At 39.8% G+C, this 11,049-nt stretch overlaps 1 protein-coding gene across 5 annotated transcripts in view; it reads left to right on the forward strand.

Moving 5' to 3' along the window:
* klc1a (kinesin light chain 1a) overlaps positions 1 to 11,049 on the forward strand; it is a 58,968-nt gene that overhangs the window by 43,612 nt on the left and 4,307 nt on the right. For 2 of the 5 annotated variants that reach the window (XM_051651308.1, XM_051651309.1), the window contains exons 15-16: positions 4,535 to 4,665; positions 8,681 to 8,744. In XM_051651308.1, coding sequence (XP_051507268.1) covers positions 4,535 to 4,665; positions 8,681 to 8,744 — 195 coding nt within the window. Of the gene's footprint in view, positions 1 to 1,107; positions 4,666 to 8,680; positions 8,745 to 11,049 lie in introns of those variants that run through there. The other 3 variants (XM_051651311.1, XM_051651312.1, XM_051651313.1) reach the window with 2 other exon arrangements.

Genomic DNA, 11,049 nt, shown 5'->3' on the forward strand with positions numbered 1-11,049 from the left:
TTCAAATCCAGGGCGTGCTGAGTGACTCCAGCCAGGTCTCCTAAGCAACCAAATTGGCCCGGTTGCTAGAGAGGGTAGAGTCACATGGGGTAACCTCCTCGTGTTCGCAATTAGTGGTTCTCGATCTCAGTGGAGTGCGTGGTAAGTTGTGCGTGGATCACGGAGAGTAGCATGAGCCTACACATGCTGGGAGTCTCCGTGGTGTCATGCACAATGAGCCACATGATAAGATGCACAGATTGACGTCTCAGAAGTGGAGGCAACTGAGACTCGTCCTCCGCCACCCAGATTGAGGTGAGTAACCGCGCCACCACGAGGACCTATTAAGTAGTGGGAATGGGCATTACAAATTGGGAGAAAAGGAGATAAAAAAAAACAAAACAACAACAACATAATGGACAGTGGCAACTGCATTTACACATATCCGCATGAGCGCAACATGAGAGTGCTTTTTACAGAGCATATGCCCACATAAACACGCTCATAGCACCGCCTGTCAATCTAACAGTCGCTGCTGCAGAAAGGCTGGCTTGTTACATCTTTTTCATTTTGATATCGGCTTCGTACCAAAGTACTTTGTACATCCCTAGTCTGTAGTACCTGGAGACAGTTATCCAGCATCTACCAGCAGGGGCTAACTGCCAAAACTAACCAGTCAAACCCCGACCCATTGGTACTTGAAAATGGTTTACGCTTATATATTGGCCCTTGCAGCGACAAATGCATTGTGTTATAAATTGTGTTCTGGCACATTTCAGAGTGCAGCAGCTATGTGAAATTCAGCTTATGTTGCTAGAAGTGTTTGCTATCACATACTTGCGTACAGTAGAGTATGTTTTGGCCCTTACTACATTACCCCAGCAATCTCATCTTTTGTGTTTTCTTTTATCTTTGTCTCTTGCTTTTTCTGTCTCTTTCATCATCTACTCTACACTTTCAATTTCAATCTCCCTACTAATGTAACATTTTTGTCTCTGTTCCTCTTTCTCTATAACCTCTCTCTCTCTCTCTCTTCCTTGTGTACTTACTCTGCTTCCTCTTGCATCTCTCTCTCTCTCTCTCTCTCTCTCTCTCTCTCTCTCTCTCTCTCTCTCGTGTGGTTGGCAGGTGTAACTCCAGATGCCTTGTTGTGGTTGTAGAACTTACCTTCTGCATGATGGATGCCCATCCTACCCCCTCTCCAGCTTTGCTGTTTTTCGTCTCCTCTCTCCGAACGACTCCTTTCCTTCTCCTCCTCCTTCTCTGGGCATAAGTGGGCTAAAAAATTGCTGAACTAAATCTCTCTTCTATCCTGTAAACACTCTGTAATAACTGTCACTGTAATATGTCATTAGAAGGATTTTTTCCTGTCGGTCAGTCTCTATATATGTCTGTCTGATAATCTGGGAAGTAAGCTGCCACTATGTCTCTGTCTCTTATTAACCACCTGTAAAATTCTATCTCAAGTTGCCTTCTGTGTAAAGCTCTCTCTCTTAGTAAACAATATCTGTTTTCCTGCTCAAGCGAGACTATCCTTCATTTAATTGCTTTTCCTTGCCCTCTCTAACTAACAGTATGGCTGGATTTGCCGTTTCAACATTATTGTCTATTGTCTCAACTACATAGTCGCTTTAACAAAAGGTCTATTCTCTATATATCCCTTCAGTTAACACCAGAGTTGATGCCATATTAATTTGACGCAAATGAAGGCATGGTTGTGAGGAGTAGAAGTACAGTCCATTCACTGGCTCCGTTCCTAGTGTGCTGCCTATAGGCATTATTTTGAGGCATCATAGATGAGCTCCCGACATGAAGGCTGTTCTTAAGGCAGCATGATTATGCTGCCCTTTAATGATGAAATTCTTAGGCAGCATCCTATGTAGGCAGTAGATGCTAAACAGATCACTAGAGGCTTAAGTATACTTTAGTTTTCAGCGTGCCACTATGTCTATGTGCAGACTGATCACGTGCAGCCGACAGCGCACAAGATGTGACAGCACGTGGAAAAACAATGTATACCTTAGTCTTAGGTTTTTGAACAGATCTACTCTTTTTACGGCTGTTGTGTACCTTGGTGTCAGTTCATTTAGCAGAGGAAAATAATTTTTTCACAATTTTCCACAAAATTTGGACCAAAAGGTTTAGGAAAACATAGGACCTCAAGATGGTACAATATTTCTAATGGACTCTATTTCCAGTCCTCACACCCTTGTTTTCATTTGCATCAAATTAAATATGGTGTCTTCTCTGACCAAGGTCTGTGGTGTACATGTACCATGCATTCTTCATTAAAGGAATGGTTCACCCAAAAAAGATAATTCTCTCATCATTTACTCAACGTTATGGCGTCTCAAACTCGTATGACTTTCTTCTGCAGAACACAAACAAAGATATTTTCATTGATGTATGATGTGTTTATTTCCATACATTGTAAGTCAATGAGGTCCAAAACTTTCAAGTATCAAAAGGACATACAGGCATTACGGTAATATGTTCAAATCGACTGGTTTAATCCATATCTTCTGAAGCGATACGATCGGTTTGGAGTGAGAATCAGACCAAAATATTAGTCCTCTTCCTGCAACTTGCATTGTATGGACATGAACACATCATACATCTATGAAAATATCTTAAATTTTGTTCCGTAGAAGAAAGAAAGTCATACGGGTTTGAGAAGGCATAAGGGTGGATGATCATTTTTGGGTGAACTATTCCTTTAAGCCATTTGAGCAGGGCCTTTGACCCTCTGTACAGTTCTGTGTCTTTTGGTTCTCATTGGTTGCCCTCGTTGAGTTCTCCCCTCAGTGACTGAGGTCTTCACTCAATGAATCCATTTGAACAATGATCTGCAATGTCTGAAAGTTTGTCATGTACTGCTATCTTAGTCACTTCCTGTACAGTGCATTCATGTGGCATGATTGTGTCGTTCAGCTTCTATATAGACCAAATCACACTTTATTAAACCATTTCATATTAGTGGAGATGGACAGATGAGAAGAAAGATAGGGAAGACATGGGATGAATAGAAGCATGTCTATCTGATGCTCTTCTTTTCTTTCTCTTACTAACTTGTTCTCTGGTGTGTTACTGCATCTTGTGTCTTTAATATCTTCTATTAAAACTGACTTTGCTCACCACAGCCCCTGCCTGTGTCCTCTTTCTCTTCATCTATATTTGAAATGCATATGTGTGTGTTGAAATGTTCAGGGCTTGTATTGCAGATCTGTGTGTATGTGTGTGAGCTGAATGTGTTGTGGCTAACTGTTGAAACTGCTTGTCGCTTTGATGGAGGTGGTGATATTGATTTATTGGGTCAATGTTGCATCTTCTTGAAGTCTCTCCTTCCCATTCCACCTCCATAAACCCCCACCCCTCCTCGCTTTTCGGAGCCTCTGGATAAATAGACGGGCTCAGTGGTCAGAGGCGAGGGGTCACAGCAGAAGAGACTGCAGCAGAGCATGGTAAAGCATGGAAAAAAGCAAGACGACAAAATGTATCGGTACTTAGATGGTATTGCAGAGTTCCCATGGTCATGGAAAACCAGGAAATATCAGGGAATTTTAACATAAAAATGTTTCAGGCCTGGAAAAGAAATGAATATAATCTTATTGGGCATGGAATAGCAATAGGAATTTCTGCAGTTAAAATTGTTGTAGTTATGCTAAGCTCTAAAATAAAATACAATATTGTAATGGCTATTTGTAAAATAATAATAATAATAATAATCATAATAAAAATCACGAACAGCATGGAAATTCATGTCATAAAAGGTGTGGTAACCTTGATATTAGCACAAAAACACAAACTTTTTCATTATGATGAGCTGAAATCAATAATGGGAAATTGTGGGAAAGAGCACTTTAGTACAGATGAGAAATAAATGTCAGAATTTTTACTATTAAAATTAAACTCAGTTTTTTTTAAATACAATTCAGATTCAATCTAATGTGCATTCTACACTGAAATTTGTTACGAATTTCATAAAAGTGTGGATGAAGATGCATGACATTTTTCTAGTTTTGTTATTTTTTGTTTACGTCTATAAAGTAGAAAAGAACGTAATATAATTTCACCAGGACCTTGTGTAAACCAATCTTAAGAGAGATTAATAGTTTTAGAAATGTATGTTTTAATTGGTTTAGTTAAATTTAGTTTTAGCTTAAATTGTGTTAGGCTTTGTAATTGAATTTATGGGTAATTGAATTGATTTTAATGCATTTTACCAATATCTAAAGAGCAGGGTGGCAAATGCAATTTAATGATTAGACATTAACAAAATTGTTGAATATCACATTATTGTCACCTGCATTAATCTCACAAAGACCAAATATCGGCGGACTAGTCGTTCTGGCTGATATAATGCTTTACTACCTCTATAAATGACCATTTATCTAAAACGACCAAGGACCACATGTCCAAATTAAAGTAGGTTATCATTTGTGCCTGTGTGTGTTGAAGGATGAGCATTGAACAAATGATGATGATCCTCCTCTTCACTAGTTTGCGGTATGAAAATGAGTATGTGTGGTTAAAGCAAAAGCCTTTCTATTCACAGGACGGCTCTGGCTCACTGAAGCGCAGCGGTTCCTTTAGTAAACTACGGGCCTCGATCCGACGCAGCAGTGAAAAACTGGTTCGCAAGCTCAAAGGAGGTGGCTTACGAGAAAATGAACCCAAAAATCCTGGGTAACTATTACCAATTCCCTTCCTATTCTCAGACAATCTCCTCCCTCTTCCAGCATCCCGACCCTTCCTACTATGGACTCAACAATTGGTAGGCGAGTATGCCACTGTGACCATTGCCAAACCCCAAACACCACTGAAGCTTTGTTTTCTTGAGACAATATACACTGGAGAATCAATAAAGACTATGATTTGAAAACTGGAGGGAAGGAAATGGGGATGTTTAGAAGGTGTTCTTCATCACTTTGAAAGGACAGTTACAATTATTTGATTAAAGTTGCATTTTAACTCTGGAGTTAAGATTGAGCACTCCTGGATTAGAATCCCAAACGGACAGAATTACAATCAGTGTAAAATGATTACTGTCTGGAATGCTGTCATTAGATGTCCTAAGAATGCTTTAAAGGGTCAGTAGCCTGAAGACTGTAAATATGGAGAGGCCGGGCTAAATTAAAGAAACAGTCCACCAAAAAAAAAATAAAAATTATGTCATCTCTACTCACCCTCATGACTTTCCAAATCCTTATGACTTCTTCAGTGGAACACTGAAGTTCAAATGTTGAAGAATGTACTAGCTCTTTTTCATATAATGAAAATGAAAGATGACTGGAGCTGTCCAAAGTGTCAAGAAAAGCACCATACAAGGGGCCTGGGTATCTCAGCGAGTATTGATGCTGACTACCACCCCTGGAGTCACGAGTTTGAATCCAGGGCATGCTGAGTGACTCCAGCCAAGTCTCCTAAGCAGCCAAATTGCCCAGTTGCTAGGGAGGGTAGAGTCTCATGGGGTAACCTCCTCGTGGTCGCTATAATGTGGTTCGCTCTCGGTGAGGCGCGTGGTGAGTTGTGCATGGCTGCCGCGGAAAATAGCATGAAGCCTCCACACGTGCTATGTCTCCGCGGTAACACGCCTAACAAGCCACGTGACAAGATGCCTGGATTGACAGCCTTAGACGCGGAGGCAACTGAGATTCATCCTCGGCCACCCAGGTTGAGGCGAGTCACTACGCCACCACGAGGACTTAGAGAGCATTGGGAACTGGGCATTCCAAATTGGGGAGAAAAAAAAGCACCATACAGATATCATAATAGTCCATACAACTCATGCTATATTCCAAGTTTTCTAAAGACATACGATAGCTTTATTTGACAAACAGACAATTTGATAATATTCCCCTATGCCAAAACTCAAATCTCATTTTTGATAGCATTCAGATTTAAATAATGGCGCTTCGATGCGTTGCAACAGATTTGATAAGTCATCAACGCCAAAAAGATTCTTTAAAAATTCTCCTTTTGTGTTTCACAGAAACAATAACAGCTTTAAAATGACATAGGAGCGAGTACATGATGGCAGAAATTTCACATTAAGGTGAACTTTTCCTTTGAAGGGAAGTGCGACTTAACTCCGTAGAGGATCTAAATTGTTCTCAACACTGGAGCCCTTTCTGCTCTTTTGCCCTCATAAACAGAGCTTTTAAAATGGACTGCAAGTAGGTTGAAACAAGTTTCATTGAATTATCGCCTTAAATCAAGGGAGGGCAGGTGGTTTATTACATGCAGATGGGATTTTGCACACTATGGTGCCGTTATATTGAAGGAAAGTCTAATGTCAAAACTGCCCGTATATGCAAAGTCTCTTTCACATTCTCTTTCTCTTACTACCCACTTTTAAGTGAATGAAGGAATTTGCTTGCATGATTAACATGACTGTACTTTTTGCACATGTACAAACCTACCTAACCCTGAATTACACACGTACATGTAACGCAATGGGTGACAGTGTGATGCGATGTGTGTTGAGGACAACTGATTTGTGCCTGTTACTGGGGTTTCTCAAATAGGCTGTAACATCTGATTCACCAGATGTGACTAACTTTTATTCTGTCCCTGTAAAATCCAAAATTTACAATGTCCCTGTTTTTTATTTATTCCCTGTGTTTTTATATTACTTTTCAGCTTTTATGCCTTTTTGCTCGGTGACTTTTCTTGATGCCTTTTTGTCTGCTTGGATGTTTTATTTGAGGTTATTTATTGCTCTGTGCTGTGTTGTACATTTGTTTAATTGAATAAACATTTCCATGCAAATTTGCAGTCTGCTGCATGCCTGTTTCCTTCATTTTCTGTCATGTGGTCTCACTCATTATGTAATCCCATTTTATTTTTTCTTCTCTCCCCTCTTCCTCTATTACCTTTTTTTATCAACTTTCTTTGTGTTGTGTTTTTCCTTAGTCAACATGAAATGCCTTTCACAACACATGTTATGAAAAGTGCGCATTACTTACCAGAATGGAGCCAGATGATTGGATGGGAGGGGTTGAAAAAGTAAAAGTGATATGAGATGTCACCTAAATATTTAGACAAAATTGGGGGGGGGCAAGACCAGCAATGTGTATTAAGGCAACATCCACATTAGTACGTGTTCTGTTCAAAACTCAGTTTTCCATGTCCTAATGTCATTGTTTTCCAAAGTACAGTATGTAGTGCTAGAGAGCATTTTAACATTCTCTGTTTTCAGTGGACGAAAACACTGTTGCAGTGTGGATGAGAGACATAAACATTCTTTGCAAAAATCAATGCGTTTTCAACTGAAAATGTATTAGTGTGGACGTGGTCAACTTTGTTTTCATGTTGACTTAAAGGAATAGTTCAATAGTTCATTTACTCAACCTCATGCCATCCCAGATGTGTATGACTTTCTTTTATCTGAAGAACACAAATGAAGATTTTTAGAAGAATATTTCGGCTCTGTAGGTCCATAAAATGCAAGTGAATGTGTGCCAAAATTTTGAAGCTCCAAAAATCACATAAGTCATCATAATACTAATCCATATGACTCCAGTAGTTAAATCTATATCTTTAGGAGCGATATGATAGGTGTTGGTGAGAAACTTGTATATAATATTCTTCTAAAAATTTTAATTTGTGTTCTGAGAAAAGTCAGTCAGTCATACACATATGGGATATCATGAGGGTGAGTAAATGATGAGAGAATTTTCATTTTTGGGTGAGCTATCTTTTTCATTGTTTTTAAAATCCCTTCCCATTGCAGCTCCTGTTTGATGTCTGTTGTGATCTTTTACATCTGTTATGAAAATCGCCTTTTTCAGTATTGAATTAACCTGATCAGTTTTTGCATCAGAGGGTTGGCAGCACCATTGGATGAGAGAGCTCAGCAACAGTGTTTATCTATTCAGAATGTGATTTTACATCGAGAATGTGATTATGAGAATATGAAGTGGTACAGTATGTGAGGAGACAAGTGTCAAAAAACTGAGTTGACCAGGACTAACATGAGACCCAAAGAATGTCATTGTATGTTTTTCACTATGTGTTTTTATAATGTCAGTCCACATTGTAAGATATCATCAGCTTGGGTGAAAGTTCCATTAACACAGTGGTTTTCAACTGGTAACGCAGGTCTGTTCTGATCGGCTCTCAGACAGCAAGAAAAAAAAAACTATGCTAAATGCAAATGAAATGCAACTAACCATAGTTAGGGTAGAAAAATAAAAAGGCTTAGAATCTTTTGCAGTAGAAAATGCTTCCCAATTCCCATATATTGTGTTATTGACATCAAAATCCATGCATCCAATCAAACTCCATGATGTTTTGATCCATGATATTTACTATGCATTTACTGGTTGGTAAATTGCACTTCTGCTGTTTATTATGCACTTATAAATTGTGAATTTTCCTATTCAGCTATGGTTGGAATTCTGCATATAGACTATGCAGTTTATAGTAAATCTACTAAATTTCAATGCTTGATTTTCATGACATTTTAGTTTACTTTGTATGATGGACAATTTTGGTACTATGCTGGGTTGCAACTTGGTGTCCAATGTAAATTCTGGGTCCTTAAGCAAAACCAGTTGAGAACCACTGATTTAACATGATTTAACCCACACATTCCCATCCCACATACCCCACCTTACCTCTGACTGCCCCCACGTGACCCCTCACCCCTGCCCTTTGATCTAACTGACGTGCATGCATGTGGCTCTCTCGAATACAGCATGAAGAGGGCGAGCTCTCTCGGAGTTCTCAACGAGCCGGATAAACACATGGGGGAGCTCAAAGTAAGACAACAGTCTCCTCTGCTCGCTCTCTCACTCTCTCTCTTCTGGCAACTCTTTCCACAGTCTCGCACTCGATCTATTCTTGCTGTCTGTTTCCATCTCGTATATTTTTTCTTTCTTTCTGTCTCTCTCAATACCGCCTGCTCTAATTATTTTCCTGGTGAGTATACATTGTGTTTTTCTAGCTCATCTATCTGGTTATCTATTATCAGCATACTCACAGCTCCATCATTACCAATAACACACAATTTCATGAATTGTATGCGTGAGATAGTCACAGACTAACACGTGTCACATTGTGTTTGATAAAATCCCCAGTAACTACTGAGGATCTATGGTTAAAAATGACTTAAGCTAATAATGTACATTGTTCAGCATTTTTGTAATCTTATAGGGAATTATACAGGCACCCCAACAGTAGTGTTTTACATGAGCTGATAAAGAGAGGACATTTATAAGGTTTCTTGTTTTTTCATCTACAAAATGCCCAAATAGTGTACAATTTTCAAAGCATTTTCAAAACAATTAGAATATAAAATAGATTCTGATATATTTTGATGTTTTTCATTTATAAAAGAGATGATGCAACAAATCAGGACAAATCAAGAACAGGATTAATAACTTTCAAACTGGTATTTCATGAGATGCACCTGGCTGTCAAACACATTTTGTGCTACACATGACACAGTATACACCTCAGCTACACACATATTTTCTCAGGCACATTTTGAGTCAAAATAGATGCACAACTTACATAATTTCAGTAGTGCACCCAAATGGCAACAGACAGATCATACTGTTCATGTGTTATGCTTGCTATAGTTTACTTCCATATTGTTTCTTTGTCAAATAGCAAAGTCAAATGTAAATCAAGTCAATCACTGAAACATCAGCGTCACTTTGAGTAAGAAATGGCATGTATAATATGTATGTGTCCACACATATGTAATACAGGTAATTCACCATTATCGCACAGAAAATCAACGTGATATATCAGTCATTTGTGTGAATGCAGTACTCATTTGTCTTGAAATAAACAAAGAAATATATATGATGTGATTGTAAACTTATATAGATATGTAATCATAATCATAAAAAAATGATTTAGGGAAGTACAAAAAAGTGAAACTATTACATACACTGTAGTGCCAAAAGTATTCACTCACCCATCCAAATAATTAAATTCAGGTGTTCCAATCACTTCCATGGCCACAGGTGTATAAAATGAAGCACCTAGGCATGCAGACTGCTTCTACAAACATTTGAGAAAGAATGGGCCACTCTCAGGAACTCAGTGAATTCCAGCGTGGTACTGTGATAGGATGCCACCTGTGCAACAAGACCAGTCGTGAAATGTTCTCGCTACTAAATATTCCACAGTCAACTGTCAGTAGTATTATAGAAGCGATTGGGAATGACAGCAACTCGTGACGGCCACGTAAAATGACAGAGCGGGGTCAGCGGATGCTGAGGCGCATAGTGCGCAGAGGTCGCCAACTTTCTGCAGAGTCAATCGCTACAGACCTCCAAAGTTCATGTGGCCTTCAGATTAGCTCAAGAACAGTGCGTAGAGAGCTTCATGGAATGGGTTTCCATGGCCGAGCAGCTGCATCCAAGCCATACATCACCAAGTGCAATGCAAAGCGTCGGATGCAGTGGTGTAAAGCACGCCGCCACTGGACTCTAGAGCAGTGGAGACGCGTTCTCTGGAGTGACGAATCACGCTTCTCCATCTGGCAATCTGATGGACGAGTCTGGGTTTGGCGGTTGCCAGGAGAACGGTACTTGTCTGACTGCATTGTGCCAACTGTGAAGTTTGGTGGAGGGGGGATTATGGTGTGGGGTTGTTTTTCAGGAGCTGGGCTTGGCCCCTTAGTTCCAGTGAAAGGAACTCTGAATGCTTCAGCATACCAAGAGATTTTGGACAATTCCATGCTCCCAACTTTGTGGGAACACTTTGGGGATGGCCCCTTCCTGTTCCAACATGACTGCGCACCAGTGCACAAAGCAAGGTCCATAAAGACATGGATGAGCGAGTTTGGAGTGGAAGAACTTGACTGGCCTGCACAGAGTCCTGACCTCAACCCGACAGAGCACCTTTGGGATGAATTAGAGTGAAGACTGCGAGCCAGGCCTTCTCGTCCAACATCAGTGTCTGACCTCACAAATGCGCTTCTGGAAGAATGGTCAAAAATTCCCATAAACACACTCCTAAACCTTGTGGAAATCCTTCCCACAAGAGTTGAAGCTGTTATAGCTGCAAAGGGTGGGCCGATGTCATATTAAACCCTATGGATTAAGAATG

The sequence above is a fragment of the Myxocyprinus asiaticus genome, chromosome 23 (genome assembly GCF_019703515.2).
Source record: "Myxocyprinus asiaticus isolate MX2 ecotype Aquarium Trade chromosome 23, UBuf_Myxa_2, whole genome shotgun sequence".
Classification (NCBI taxonomy): Eukaryota; Metazoa; Chordata; class Actinopteri; order Cypriniformes; family Catostomidae; genus Myxocyprinus; species Myxocyprinus asiaticus.